General features: G+C 32.7%; 3 protein-coding genes across 3 annotated transcripts; 1 reads left to right on the top strand and 2 right to left on the bottom strand.

The window, feature by feature from the left end:
• Positions 1-103: 103 nt before the first annotated feature.
• On the top strand, positions 104-6,512 carry LOC124920166 (girdin-like). Its single transcript, XM_047460587.1, has 7 exons — positions 104-416; positions 1,272-1,469; positions 1,548-1,670; positions 1,917-1,954; positions 2,037-2,202; positions 2,906-6,036; positions 6,123-6,512. The coding sequence occupies exons 1-7, from the start codon at positions 333-335 to the stop codon at positions 6,322-6,324; spliced, it is 3,942 nt and encodes a 1,313-aa protein (XP_047316543.1). The 5' UTR covers positions 104-332; the 3' UTR covers positions 6,325-6,512.
• Positions 6,513-7,590: 1,078 nt separating this feature from the next.
• On the bottom strand, positions 7,591-9,982 carry LOC124911118 (UDP-glycosyltransferase 73D1-like). The gene is made up of 2 exons (XM_047451565.1): positions 9,249-9,982; positions 7,591-8,476 (listed from the first exon to the last, which is right to left on the bottom strand). Exons 1-2 carry the CDS (start codon positions 9,839-9,841, stop codon positions 7,591-7,593), a joined length of 1,479 nt encoding a protein of 492 aa, XP_047307521.1. The 5' UTR covers positions 9,842-9,982.
• Positions 9,983-12,789: 2,807 nt separating this feature from the next.
• On the bottom strand, positions 12,790-14,287 carry LOC124915363 (UDP-glycosyltransferase 73C12-like). The gene has a single exon (XM_047456067.1). It carries the CDS (start codon positions 14,284-14,286, stop codon positions 12,844-12,846), a length of 1,443 nt encoding a protein of 480 aa, XP_047312023.1. The 5' UTR covers position 14,287; the 3' UTR covers positions 12,790-12,843.
• Positions 14,288-15,554: the final 1,267 nt, after the last annotated feature.

Genomic DNA, 15,554 nt, shown 5'->3' with positions numbered 1-15,554 from the left:
CCTTAAACAAAATATGAAACCTAATAGATAAACGACACGTGGTTCTGATAAACCTATAACATAATTTTACACTAGACATGACCGTATCGAATCATAACTTTGGTAATGGCGAAAAGTGCAGATGACTCTCTTTCTATCTCTAGGCTGAATAAACGCCATAGTTGTGGTGGATGAAAACGCCAAATCTAGAAGAGAATACAATGCACCTACTCTATAGGAAAACGAAAGACCGAGCTCGGTAAACTGGAATTAACTGTGTTCAAAATGAATAGCTGAAGAAGAAGGCGATAGTTGCAGAGGTTTTGAATCGAAGAAGTGAAAAGCCGAGAAGAATGTTCAGGTTAAGCAGGCATAATAAGGAATCGAAATCAGGAGAGAGATTTGATTTCAAATTCTCCAATTTCCAGGCTATTCAGGTAGATATAGCTTCATTTTTATCTAATTCTTAGTTGTTCTACGGTTAATATATAAGAAAATTGATGAATTAGCTATAATTGATCTATAGTAATGAATGATTCATAATAACTGATTCTTGAATAGTCGCACAAGAACCTGTCAGCTGATTTATTGTTCTTTTCTGAAGTTTTGATTGTTATTCTGCTGTAATGGAAATTATGTTTGTTTCTAGAATTTTAAAATTTGATATATGGTTTAAAGTTAGTCAATACAATTATACAGTAAATGGATTATATGATTTGTTGTAGATTTTCTTGCATTTAGGGCTTCATTAGCATGCAAGTTTCTCAATTTAAGTTAATTCGTGTGGACTCTGTAACTAATGGTGTATTTCATGAAGTGAAACTATTGACTGTCAAGATGAATTATTTACTTGAGTATTGATCTGACAGTTAGTGTATCTGAAATTGTGAACATCTTACATGAATGTTTGTTATGTTCTGGATTTCGTGTTTTGAGGTGATTCTAGGTTTTCATATAGTAGTTGCCATTTTTTAAAACAGTTACGCGTTCTTAACTGAATCTCGATCCACATCCAAACGAGAAATCTAACATAAATGATATTTCTAAATGAAGAAAATATATCCACAGTGCCAACTCGTATTCAGCTACTAAATGAGTTCGATGTGATTTAATTCCTCCATCAAGGAATAATCCCTAGTTTCAGGATACATATTATGTGCATAAGGAAATAGTAGAAGTAGCCAAATCAAAGAAGGGCATTTTGAGTTTTTTTTATGGTCTATCATGTATCTTCCTTAATTTCTATATCAGTTTTAAGTTGGTAGTTCACAATGGTACTTGCCATGATTTAGGTACCAAAAGGATGGGATAAGCTCTACGTCTCCATAGTATCGGTGGAAACAGGAAAGACATTGGCAAAGCTTAGCAAATCCTCTGTACGAAGTGGGAATTGTCAATGGTCAGAGTCCGTTTCAGAATCTTTTTGGTTTTCACAAGATGATTCTTCAAAAGAGCATGAAGAGAGTCTTTTCAAATTCGTGGTTTCCATGGTATGATGAAAGACGATTGAATAGTCTAAATGTTTCTTTCATATAGTAAATTACTAAGAAACATTATGTCTCTTACAGCCATATACAAGATCTGGCATCCTTGGAGAGGCTACTGTAAACATGGCTAGCTATGTGAATTCAAAGGGTTCAGCTCCGGTTATACTACCACTAAAGAAGTGTAATTATAATACAATTCTGCAAGTAAGTCCTATGCTTTTTTTAAGCCAATTCGGTTAACATTTCTCTATATTTCGTATAAGTCTGACAGTAATATGTTTTATATAATTTTTGGCTACACATACACTGATTTATATTTCACTAGTTCGATTTTTACCATGGTTAATGTCAGCTTAAAAGATCTGCCTTTCCCCTGGTTGTCATCCTTAATTTCAATTCCAAGCTTTTCATAATGTGGCATGATAACATTTTCAATTGTCTTTTTTTCAGGTGAAAATTCAATGCCTAAATTCAAGACCAAAACTCAGGTTATTTATGATGAAGTTTAATTTCTTTTTGTCTAGTCTCTCTACCTTCATCTGAGTTTGATTTTCTTCTTATCTTTCACAGGGATGAATCATCAAGAAATACAAATTCTCATTTTCAAGAGCCAAATGCAGAAGACCATGAGATAGATAATAAGTCAAGTGCCTCCAGCGAAATGTTAAACCAGAATACATATCCTTCCAGTAAAGATTTAGGTTCCCCAACACATGCAGAAAAACTTCAGAGCCGAGTAAGTCTGCAGTACTTGTCCTTGTTAACTACCTCTTTGTTATCCCTATTCCCAACCTTAATTACGTCGGGCAAGATTCTTTTCCTAAGAAAAAGATGTGATATTTTAGCCAATTGTCTTTCCTGCATGTGGTTTTATTTTAAAGTCCCAATGCAGATGCTTCAATTAGTTTAACATAAACTAGTATTTCACAATCACGATTTCATTGGAAAATGGCCAAAGTTAAAATAGAAAGTGATTTTTGGATATGATCCAGATTATAGTGTGATTTTTGTAGCTTCATTTGATTGTGAAAGGAATATCATGATCCAAATTATAGTGTACTTTCTTTCGTTTCATTTGGTATAAAGATTGTTTTTCTCAACGATAATCATACATGATTATTTTTCACATAATTGTGAATTTTGGCAAGCATAACAAATACAAATGAAAATATTTGATACCAAAATAGCCTGTTTATTCCTTATATCGAAGCTAATTGGCTGATCATTTGACTGTGACTAGATTTATGGCATTGAAATATTTACATTTACATTGTTCATGTACTTAATTTCAACCCTCTATTCACTTCTATGATATTGTGTTGCCTGAACATAAATTTTGTTTTGAAATGCTGCTCCCTGGCTGCTTAGGGGACATTCCACCATCATGCTTTAGCTGTTCCGAGTCAAAGTCTGACTAATGCAATTGTTTATTCTTACAGCAAACAAGCTATTCAGCATCTGGGTCTAATCGTAGCTTTGACTCTGCCGAAGGATCTTTACAAAAGGAAGATGTATCTCCAAAGTATGACCTAAATGGTGGCAGAAGTAATCTGATGCGAAGACGTGATTCAAATAGCTCCCACGATAGTTCTCTAAATGGGAATTATTTCGCTGAAGATTCTCCATCAAATGATTCAAGATTTTCGACAGGAAATCATTCTCAGAAATACTGGAATGAGCATGCTCAAAATTCGCCTGGGATTCCTTCCTCATCCCTAAGAAATGCAGATTCCTCTAAGAACTTGCTCGAATCTGCAGAAGAGACCATAGAGGAGCTTCGTTCTGAAGCCAGGATGTGGGAGAGGAACGCACGAAAGCTAAAGGTTGATTTGGATATACTGAGAAAACAATGTTCTGACCTGTCAAAAAGCGAATCAGAAACGGAGATGCAACTTTCAGCGGCTCGTACTGAACGTGACAGTTTGAAGGAAGAAGTTGAACAGATGAAGATTTTGCAAAAGGAGTCCACTTTGAATTCACTGGCCTTGGAGAATTCCTTATTTAAGTCTAAAGGCATGATAGGTATCCAAAAAGAATTGGAGAGTGAGATAAGGTTACTACAAGAGTCCAATACTAACTTGGCTCAACAGTTGCAAAGGAGTCAAGAATCCAACATTGAACTTGTTGACATCCTCCAAGAACTAGAAGAGACGATAGAAAAACAGAAGGCTGAAATTGAGAATCTTTTATCTCCAGGCACGGAAGCTTCTATCAGCGTACAGTTGGAGGAAAATCAGAGCTTACTTCTACAGATTCAACAGTTTCAGGAATCTGAGAATAAGTTGCATCTTGACCTGCGATTGCTTGAACAAACATTGGAGCAAAAGGAAAATGAGATAGAGGATGAACGGAGTGCAAATAGGCAGACCATTCTTGGTATTGAAACAAAATATCAAAATAAAATGGCCAGTTTAGAATCAAAGTTATCTAACCTCCTGATGGAAAGACAATTGGATGAAACAGAATTGAATTATGAAAGTGAAGCGGATCTGCTCAAAGAAAACAAAGACTTGAAAGAGAAATTGCAAGAACTAGAGAGAGATTGTGATGAACTCGCCAATGAAAACCTGGAACTTCTTTTCAAGCTCAAGAACACAACTTTAAGGGAAGGTGTAACTGTTTATTCTTTATCTGGTGAACTTCCACCTGAAAGTTCTGTAAGTTCTGAATCCGAAGCCTGTGAAACTAAATCCCAAGTTCATGATCTTGAAGCAGAGCCCAATAAAGGAAATGTCGAGGATGATTATCCTTCTTATCTTGAAGTGTCTAATTCTTTAAACAATCTGATTGAACAACTTGATATAGCATTCTGCAACATAAAAAAGCCATGGTCTACCATTACTTGTATCGACAGTGATGATACTAATTTGGATAGCTTGAGTAAATCAAACTTGTCTGATCCAAAGAGGTTAGCTGACTATGCCTTAGACTTATTCATTAAGCTGAACAGGTTATTGGAAATGAGAATTACTCAAGTAGAGGTTGTTCTTCAACACGGGAAAATCACTAAACTAGAAAATTATGTTTTAAAGGAAGAAGCTGCAGCAAATCTTGTCAATCTGGAAAAAGAAATGTCTGATAAAATGATTGAGATAAAGAACCTTGAATCTGTCTTGGATTCAAGGGAAGTTGAAATTAAGTTTCTAGAAAAGTGTAATGATGATGTAGAGGTTCAGATTGCCATACTTGAAAAAGAGAAAGCAAAACTGGAGCTGGAAATGGAAGCTGTAATGAGAGAAAACAGTATGACTTCCAAACGAGTGGATGATTTGCAAAGAGAATTAACGGTGCCGAGGGAAAACAATCTTGAAACCGAAAAGAAGGAATTAGAACTCCATCTGGTTGAGCTTGAAGATGAAAATGTGCAGTTATCAGAACGCATATCTAAGCTACACAAAGAAGCAGGACAGCTGATGGATGAAAGGGAATCCACTTATTTGGAACTAGAGAATGCAAAGATGCTAATTGCAGGTCTTCAGGATCAGATAGGAATGTTGGGAACTGAGACGGATACTCAGGTAACAAATCTTATTAAAGAATCACAAGATTACCAAAATAGATGGTCAAAGGCTCGTGAAGAGTGTGAGAGTTTGAAAATAGAGAATCAGTCATTACAATCGCGCATTGACGATCTCACTGAAAAGTGCAACAATATTCAGGAGGAAAACGAACACTTGACGAAACAGAGGTTGGAGATGCAGGAACATTCTTCGCGTCTTGAGATGGAACTGAAAGATTCAGTTAAGGAAGTCTCTGATTATTCTGACAGATTTACTGCTTTAGAAGAAAATCTCTCTTTGAAGATAGATGACTTCAACTTAAGGGAGAAAAAGTTTACTTCAGAAATAAATCAACTTCTTCAAGAAAATGCAGCACATGCACATAAACTTATTCAGGTAGAGAACTTGTTCAATCAGAAGACAGTTGAAGTCGAGGATCTGAAAATGGAAATTGAAAAGCTCAACAATCAAATATCTTCCATAAATGATGAAAAGGAGAAAATAGCTTCCGAAGCTGCAGTTACAGTGACAAGCTTACAGACTTCTAAAGCTGATCTGCAACGGGCTCTTGAAGATGAGCTGCACAATGTACGGGCAAATTCTGAGCTAAAGGTTCAAGCCTTAATGATCGAGCTCTCCAACACTGTAGAAAATCATCATAAACTGAAGACTGCTCTGAGTGAAATCGAGCATAAGTTTACCGTCTCTGACAATGAACGCCAACAACTCCTTGAAGAAGCCGCAAACTTGAAGATTCAACTACAGAAGATAGCCCATCTTCCCGATGAAAACTTGGTTTTAAAAACAGAGCTCGATTCATGCAAACTGGAGAAGGAGAATCTGGAAAAGTCAATTCTTTCGGTGTCAAAGGATTGCGAAGATCTTAAGGCAGAACAAATTGCATACACTGAAAAAGTTTCTCAGTTGGGTACTTTGGCATCTGAACTTGAAGAGTGCAAAGAGAAGAAAGCTGCTTTGGAAGAACGGTTACATGAAAAGATTCAGCAGGTTGAAAGTGAACTAGCTCAAGCTATCGAGGACAATAATAAGTACAAATTTCAGCTGCAAAGGTATTTACGAATATAAATTAGGAGATCTTTATTGTTTTATCTGCTATCATAATGTTTCGTACTACCATATATATATATATATACAGGTTTTCATCTGAAGGAAGAAATGGAAATGGAAATGGAGGTAAAGATCGATTTGAGCGATCAAAATCATCATTAGAGGCGGAACTGAAGGATCTTCGAGATAGGTACCTTCATATGAGCCTTCAATACGCAGAAGTTGAGTCCCAACGAGAGGGTCTTGTGATGGAACTAAAGGCAGCAAAGACTGGAAAGAAATGGTTCTGATGATGGTTGTTTCATTTTGAGTTATATGATCTAAATCATAGATGAATTTTTACTTCCATATTATATGATGAGTAAACTGTATATAGATTTCACTAGACACTGTGTGAGAGAAAAAGAGCATTATTATATGCAGGATTGGAATATTATGTAATCATTTTCAGGAATAAAGAAACACCCAATTCAGCCAATATAATTCATCAACTGCTCTTCAAATCAATTGGTGAGTATTTTTTTTCTCATTTGTTGTTCAATATAATATCTCAAAAAATATATTCTCCCAAAGCTTCAATTATGTATATTTATGCTCGTGCCTAACATCACAATATGTGTTAATATTTTTTATTTTGTATATTTTTTTTTGGTTTAGGGCAGCCCAAATCTCATGATCATTCAATTACACTTGACTTTGTTGGTTGGAAAAAATAATGATGTTCATATTTTGTATTTATTTAAATGGTTATACTCTATATTGTATTTAAAATATATAATTAAAAAAATAATAATTTAATTATTTGGTTAAATTGTATAATAATTTTTATTATGGGTCAAATTTATTATGGGATAAGGTATCAATTTTTTTCTACAGATAATTTTTTTAAAAAAAGTATATATATATTAATATTGAAAAAAATCGTTTAAGAACACAACGATAAATCATTAATGAAAATAACAAGAAAAAAAATCAGTACTTAATAAGTTATCGAGTTTGTAAATCGCCGATAACTCTATTACATATTGACCTTCCTGAACGAACATAAAAAAACATTATAATACAACAATTTTTCTTCAACTAGATAAGACTAGGACATTACCAATGAATCCCAATAATATTTTACAAAAGACGACAATGCAAAAATAAGTGAGAAACATACACGACGTAGCTATAATACACCTTTTTTTATATGGATTATTATTACTCGCATTATATAGATTAAATTTGATGAGCTTATTATATTCTCACTATAATATTTCAGAAAATATTTGTGCATAAGTTTTCATAATAATTCAATCAAAGTTAATGTCTTTGGAAAACAAATTAACTTCTTAAATAGAGTCAAAATTAAATATATATTATTAAAATTAATTAAAAAACATTATTATAACAAAACTTTAAATAAATAAAAAATCAAATTATTATATTTATAAAATTTCTTTATATATTATAACTTTATTTAACATACTTTCAAGTTTCAATATATTAACTTACAACGTGTTTTTATGCGAAAGTACATGCATTACCTGTATTCCACTCATTTGAAAACTTTCTTAATGAATACATGCATTGTAATCACTGCAAATTTTCTTCTGATTAATCACCATAATAGCATGTTGAATAAACAACCGAACATTCAAAAAAGAAGATCCACCTTCTTCAATCGCCATTTTCGCCATTTCCCCAATCAATTCCGCCCTTCTCCTTCTCTCCCTCCCTTCACCACCATCCTCCATCAACTCCAACACCCCCTTCTTCACATCTCCCTTCTTCACCAACAACCCTAATCCATGATCATCCCCCCATTTAACACTAACATCCACACCAACTCTCACACCAATCTTCAAAACTTCAATCAAAAGTTGTTCATTATAAAACTGCTCAGCAAACATCGGCCAAGTAATCATCACAACTCCAGCACATACACCTTCCATTACTGAATTCCAACCACAATGCGTCAAGAAACCTCCAACCGCCTTGTGGTTTAGTATCATTACTTGAGGTGCCCATTCTTTGATCACTAATCCTCTTCCTGTATTCCTTTCTTCGAATTGTTTTAACCATTTGTTTAGATCGTTTGAATTGTTTTCTTTTCTTATGATCCATATAAATGGTTTATTTGATGATTCGAGACCTAAACCTAGTTCGATTAGTTGAGTTGTTGTTATATGACATAAACTTCCGAAACAAACGTAGATAACTGATCTATCTTGTTTTGAATTTAGCCATTTCAAGCAATAGTGTTCTTCGTCGGCGACGGAGGAGGAGGCCGCGACGCGGCCTACCGGTCCGACGCACCAAACCTTCTTGACGACTTTACTGTATCCCTCAGCATATCTTAATTCCAATTCGTCGAAGCTATTGATGATTACTCCGTCGGAGGAGATCTCCGCCGCCTTCATTTCGTCCATGGCGCGCTTCATGTCGGTCATCTCGCTCCTGTCGTTAGTGTGAACAAATGGTTAAATACACGAATTATATTAATCTAATTCTATAGTTCGAGGGTGACTATCAATGAGATAAGGCAGAGAATGCATTTATCATTTCGTGCATTTATGGTTACCATCTTATTCAGTTTAGAGGAATTTCGCGAAACAGTTTATATCCTAACTATTTTTTTATATTTAATTTAATTGTGTTTTTAGTGTTCGAGATAAAATTGAGGTAATTCAAAGTTGAGACACAAATATCGTTCCCAATCAATTATCGGTCAAACCGGGAAAAATCGTCCCAAACAGGACAATTCAGTTCAATTATCCTTCCACTCTTTTAAAACTAGTCACCCTCAAATTTTTGGACTTTCTTTCTTGGAATTTTTTCCCATTAAACATAATTCGGTTCTAATTAGAAGCTCTCTAAGTATTCTATTCTGATAGTTAACTTTTGGACCTTCAATCTATGGATTGAGAATTTTATTTATGTAAAGTATTTATACAATTTAATATATAAATTGTCAATTATTTTGATTTTTTATAGATAATTTCTTTTTATATGTAAATATCTATTTATTTTATTGAAAATTAATTCTTAATAAAAATAAAATAAATTTATTTGAGATACTAAAATTATGAGGCATTTGATTATTTGTAAGAAATAAAAAAAAACTAATTACTTAAATGTTAAATAAATTAAAAAAAATAATAATTTCAAATTCAATTCCAACTCAATTCTAATTAGTATATCAGATTGAATTTCAAATTAATCTGTTTACCTGGCGGCATCAGGCAATTGAGCACGAGTCAAATGAATTGGATCAGGTAAACCCGGGACAAGAAACGGGTCGGTATCAGATTTGGTACTTAAGTCAATTTTGGTAAGAGAGATTTGATGAGAACAAAGATGAGCAAATGAGGATATATGATGGAAGATGAAACGAGGGAGATTGAATTTTTGAGCAATTTTCGCAACCCATGGGAGGGTATTTGTTGTAATTATGCAGCTTGCAGGTGGATCCATGGAAGCAATTAAGTTTTCAATTGGGTTTTGAAGCATATAAGTGGCTATAAAGAAATTACGAACTAGGTCAAGAGAAGTAAGTGAGTCCATGCTTTCACATCCTTCGGGTAGACCAGCTTCTTTAGAAGGAAATGGAAGAGGGATGAGTTGGATCTTGTGGCCGGAGCTCCGGGCATGGTCGATTGTGGGTTGGTAACGATGGGCAGTGATTGGGGTGGTTATTATGGAGATGGTTAAGTTGGATTTTGATAGTAGTTTGGCGAAGTCTATGATTGGAATTAGATAGCTTTGAGACATCATGGGGATGAGAACAAAGTGAAGGTGTTCTTGAGATTGGGAGGTTGTCATTAATGGAGGATTGATGAGATTCTTGATTGTTTTTGTGTTTGGAGATCATCATCTTCTTCACAATATATGGGTGTGGATTGTCAAGATAAGTTTGGATTATGGGATCAAAGGAGGGTTTAGTAATGGATTCCCTTTTTTATTCACTATATGTCCTTAATTGATCTTTGTCTAAACTTATTTTAGTTATGATTAACAAGTTTTTTTTCTTTATCAAAGCTATTAATATTTTGGTTAAATTTCATAGACAATCATGTAAATTTGAAAATATTAAATTAGGATATATTAACATTTGAATTCTAATTCCAATTTAATAATAATTTATATTGAATTATTGGAAGTTTGGATGTATGCAGTTATATAGTTATATAAGAGACTTAAAATATTTGGATAACTATCGAAATTATTTTCTGGTAGATTATCTGATTTGAGAGAAATTGTCGAACTTTTAATGATAGTAGTCGTCCGATACGTATCATTCATTTAACTATTATTATGACAAATTCTGGTAATCGTTCAGAAAAGTTTGTCGGGGAGTTATCGTTTTTTTCGAGGATTTACGAGCTCGATAACCCATTAAGTTTTTCTTATTTTTTCTTTTAATGTCATGATTTGTCGTTATATTTAAACAATTTTCTTATTTTTAATATAAATGACGTCCTTTTGACATTAAATTATAATTTAGTTTATATATTAAAAAATTATAGAACTCTAATTCAATTTTCATATTTAGATGATAAAGACTTTTTTATAAATAAATTAAGTATATGAAAAATAACAGAGTAAATAAATACATATGTAAATAATTTATAAAAAGATTATGATTAACACCTAATTATCTCATTTATCCATTAAATAATTATTATGTCTTGTTTCAGATTTTAATAAAGAGAAACATTAAGTTTCCAACATACTTTACTAAACAAATTATAAATAGAATATGTTCTTAAAATTAGAAATGCGTGATATAAATAGTGAATACGTGTTTAGAGAATACGATAAAAGAATTGGTGTTCTTGTTTGAGGTAAAAAAAAAACAATTAACCTCTCTCAATATTATGTTCCTTCGGAGTTTATAAAAACTGAAAAAGGCGAACGACATTTTGTTTTTAACAGTTAAAATTTGAGAAACTGAGAAATAAAAATTACTAAAGAATTGAGACACACTGAGAAGGAAACGTGGAAGGAAAAAAATAAATAAAGAGTTATTTATAATTAAAAAAATAAAGTTACTATTAGACCTATTTTAGAATAAAAAATTCAAATATCACTATTCCTAATTTTATCAAAATATAATTTTTATATTTAAGTTTCAGAATTCAGTTCAAATTCCAATTTGAATGTCAATTCACTTTACTCAAAACAAACAAATTTTATAATTCATTGAACTTTGAACATCTTCTATTAGCCCAGATAAACTTTGTGCTTGAATTTATCCTTTTTCAAATTTTAGAAAAGATACATTTATATACAATAAATTATAATTTAAATGTATATAATAATACAAAAAATTACACCAAAAAAAGCATCCTTCCATCAGAATTATCGAAGCAACTTGTTTGATTGGTCGATAACATCAATACCAAATTAGTGGTTTTTGTCTTCTAACAAAATCAAATTATTTGTCATTTTCTTTTATTTTTTTTTATGTAGGATTTCGGGTTTGTTTCATAATTTTTTTTAAAGATTTTGTTGGATGAAAAAATAAGTTATTTAGGTTTTAATTTGTTAAATTGTTATAATATATTTTTATATTTAATTTTTTTTAAAGATAAAGTAAATTAATGAAATAAATGATTTGATAGTTAGAGTTATAATTACATGATACAAAAATAATTTATAATTATTTTTTTATAAAATTCAAACAAATTCTAAAAACTCCTCTTAGCGTGTAACTTTATTGAAATTTGATCTATCTTTTTTTAAGAAAGAAATAATACCCAATTTGGAAATGTAAAGATTTGAAGTTAGATATTTGTCTGGCAAATAAAAATAGTTTAATTTTTTTTAATATTTTATTTAAATATTAATTTAGATGAAATAATAATTTTTAATATATTTTAATAATGAGGTCACCTTTTATTTTACAAACTAAATAATAATTTTATAAATTTATTTTGTTTTGAGTCTTGCAAATGAAATAATAAAAGTTTAAATTTCGATCTAAATCATTTAAAAATGGTCACGTGAAGACTCAAACCCATATTAAGAGATTATTATTCCTAAGATATATAATATTTAATATGAATATTAAGTTGAATTATTACCAATGTCATATTATACATAAATTTTGAATCACATGATGTTTGTAGCTTATGTACAATCAAACACAACTTTATTCTACAATTTTTGTATCACAAATTAAACCAACAAAAATCAGGTTGGTCAATTCTTTTCATGGTCCAACCATTTATTAATAATGAATTTATTTTTGAAATTGAATATTAGCTAGTGATATATATGCACACAAAAAAATATATATCCAACTTAAGTTTTATTTTTTAAAACAAAAGAACTTATAGATAAACAGGCGGTTCTGACTATGGCAACTAATTTATTAAAAATAATTAAAAAAATTATTAATTTTATAACCCCAAAAAAATGTTTAGTACATAATTTAAGATGATTTTTTATTATTATGTAGTTACTGGTTTAAATATAACTAAATTTAGAGTAATTAAATATTTTTTCCACGTTTTTTCTACGTGTAAATTCTTGGTCCGACGATAGATAAAAACACTATACAAAAATTAATATTTTCCGTTTGTGCATTAAAATATACAAGAAACTAGAGTACACAATAAATTTGATATAGGAGACATAAATTTTTATTTTTCACAAACAATAATTTATAATGATTAATAACTTTTTTATTTCTATATATTTAAGAAGTTAGTTAACTTATATAGAATAATTAAATTATTTGTTACACATAGTGACATAGATGATGAACCAAACCATATGACATTAATTTATAAATGAATCCTTCATGCATGCATTAAGAATTAGGAAGAACAAGTTGGTTTTTCAATGGTGACCACCTCTTCAATGAGGAGGCTCAAGTCAAGGTTAGAAGAACCGCCCTCTTCAACCGATTTCTTCGCCTTCACCGCCACCTCTCGTGCACGTCTCCTCCTCACATCCCCCTCCTCGTCTCCGGCCATAACCTTATCGATGGCATCCGTAATCGTCTCCCTTTTTATCACCACCAATATTTCCCCTTCTTTCAATTCACTCGGTTGCCTTACCGTTCGAGATCCCACACTCACCCCAATTCTCAAGATTTGCACTATCAACTTTTCGTTGAAGAATTGTTCCGCGAACAAAGGCCATGTTATCATTGGCACCCCCGAGCAAACTCCTTCCATCGTCGAATTCCAACCGCAATGCGTCAAGAAGGCCCCAATAGCCTCGTGAGAGAGTATAAACACTTGCGGAGCCCATCCGCGGATTAAGAGTCCCCTCCCTCGAATTCTCCCTTCGTATCCACTTTCCGTAATCCATCTCTCTGTCTCCTCCTTCCCCTCCCCGTTCCTCATTACCCACACAAAGGGACGGTTAGACGCCTCTAGACCTAACCCTAGCTCCACGAGCTGAGCTATGGTTAAGTTATTCAGACTGCCGAAACAAATGTAGATCACGGACCCTTTCTCTCGCTCGTTCAACCATCTCGAGCACTCCATTTCATCTATTGCGGCTCGGTTTCCTCGCTCCACCTTATCCACGGTCTCCCCATTGAATAGAGATAACGGTCCGACACACCAAGCTCTACCTTTATTCAATGTCCTCACTTCCTCGACATAGTTATTCTCCAATTCCCGAAAACTATTGATCACAATCCCATAAGCTTGTTCGTCAGCCGCCTTTATCCTGTCCACGTTTAGCATAACGGGTAGTTGTTCCTTGGTTAGCTCGATCCTATCGGGCAAACCAGGGACCACGAAAGATTCCGAATCCTTAACCGTTTCTTGAACTTTCGAGAGTTCTAAATGGTGCTTCAACACGAGATTAAAACATCCCATTCCATCAAAGATAATTCTCGGGATTCCGAATTTCTTCGAAGTCTCGGCCAAACGAGGAAGATACCTATCGGTAATCATGCAAGTAGGAAAGGGTTCGACGTTTTGGATGGAATTCTCGACGGAGACTAGCCAGATATCGATGGCGGTGGAGAAGTTGGACCATAAGCTCGGGGGAAGTGCGTCCGCGGTTTCACAACCTTGGGGTAGGCCGACATCGGATGATAATGGGAAAGGGACTTGGATTAAACGGATAGGTAGACCGGAATTTGAAGCCCGATAGATTGCTTTGCCGGCGTAGCGGGTGTTTATGAGAGGTGTGACGAAAATGGTGGCGGAAATGCCACGGCCGGCGATTAGTTTGGCCATGTCTATCATTGGGATGAAGTGGCCTGCTGCCAAAACGGGAATGAAGATGAAGTGGACCATGTTAAGTGAGATTAGAAATGTGTAGATTGCTAGGATTGGATTTATATATAAGGCCTTGTTGGGTTGAGAGTTTTTTAAAAAACTAAGAGAGAGAAAAATTGGATGATGGGTGATGATTTTGAGAAAGTAAGGATTATTTTTGATAAAAAGATTTAAATGGTATTGATATATATAAATAAAATAAAAAATAATAATTTAAAATATAAGGTATTTTTGTATTTTAATTAATGATATGAGTGATGTGATTGGTGAGAAGTGATTGATTGGAAAATAGATTTTGTGTGGTTTTTAAATAACCAAAAGATAACACGGCCTAAATGTTAGTTTTAATTAATTAATTAATTAATAAATTATTTACATGATATTGTGATAAGGACTCATTCATGAGATCCGACAAGAGTTCGAGACATGACAAATTTTTCAAGAGGTTGTATGCTGCACGGTTCTCTCACATACATACGTATACATATGCGTAAGCGTTAATATGACAACTTGAAATTATTTGAAACTATTCTCAAATCACTTAGAGCTTGTTCCATATTGGTTTTATAAAATTTTATTCAATTTTTATTGTATTTATCAAATCACTTATTTTTATTTTTATTAATTAAAATATTAATATTTATTTTAAGACTATTATTTTTTATTTTATTTTAAAAAAAGTAAATGTATATTAAAAATAATAAAAAAACGTTTAAATACAACAACAAAAACATGATATTAACATAAAATAAAAAAAATAAAAACTGAAGCTAAAATATAAAAAACGTTACTCAATATATAATTGAGCTTGTAAGTTTTCGAGAAAAACAATTAACTCCCTCACGGACTCTAGTGACTTTCCGCAATGAATTTCAGAAAATATCATTATAATAGCATTATGAATGATACACATCAGACGACTACTATCAGTAAAAGTTCAACGATTTCTCTCCAACCAGATAGTACCAAAAAATATTTGGCATGTTAACCCAATTATGTAGGTCAGTCATACTAACCGCATCAATCCAAATTTTCTAACAACTATTCAAAGACTCGGGCATCACCCAATGAATCTCAGTGACACTCCACAAAAGACTCATGATATTAGCCACCCCTCAATAATACAAAAGTAAGTGAGTTGCCAATGGAACCTCCTCGTGACACATATGACAACGACTAATCATAATAAAACCATTTTTCATACATATATCATCCGTAAGAATTCCACCATGAATAACGCTCCATCCAAAGAACGAGATATTGGATGAAATATTTGACTCTCAAAG

Source organism: Impatiens glandulifera, chromosome 1 (genome assembly GCF_907164915.1).
Source record: "Impatiens glandulifera chromosome 1, dImpGla2.1, whole genome shotgun sequence".
NCBI lineage: Eukaryota > Viridiplantae > Streptophyta > Magnoliopsida > Ericales > Balsaminaceae > Impatiens > Impatiens glandulifera.
Note: the sequence above shows the minus strand (reverse complement) of the source record. Positions and strands in the feature narration are given on the sequence as shown.

What these genes read in the sequence shown, in the direction of transcription:
- LOC124920166 (XM_047460587.1), top strand. Translation starts at nt 333, where the DNA reads ATGTTCAGGTTAAGCAGGCATAATAAGGAATCGAAATCAGGAGAGAGA. An exon ending in ATTATAATACAATTCTGCAA is followed by an intron (nt 1,671 to 1,916) that starts GTAAGTCCTATG and finishes TCTTTTTTTCAG; the next exon opens with GTGAAAATTCAATGCCTAAA. An exon ending in AATTCAAGACCAAAACTCAG is followed by an intron (nt 1,955 to 2,036) that starts GTTATTTATGAT and finishes TATCTTTCACAG; the next exon opens with GGATGAATCATCAAGAAATA.
- LOC124911118 (XM_047451565.1), bottom strand. Translation starts at nt 9,841, where the DNA reads ATGACAACCTCCCAATCTCAAGAACACCTTCACTTTGTTCTCATCCCC. An exon ending in CAATTGCCTGATGCCGCCAG is followed by an intron (nt 8,477 to 9,248) that starts GTAAACAGATTA and finishes CACTAACGACAG; the next exon opens with GAGCGAGATGACCGACATGA.
- LOC124915363 (XM_047456067.1), bottom strand. Translation starts at nt 14,286, where the DNA reads ATGGTCCACTTCATCTTCATTCCCGTTTTGGCAGCAGGCCACTTCATC.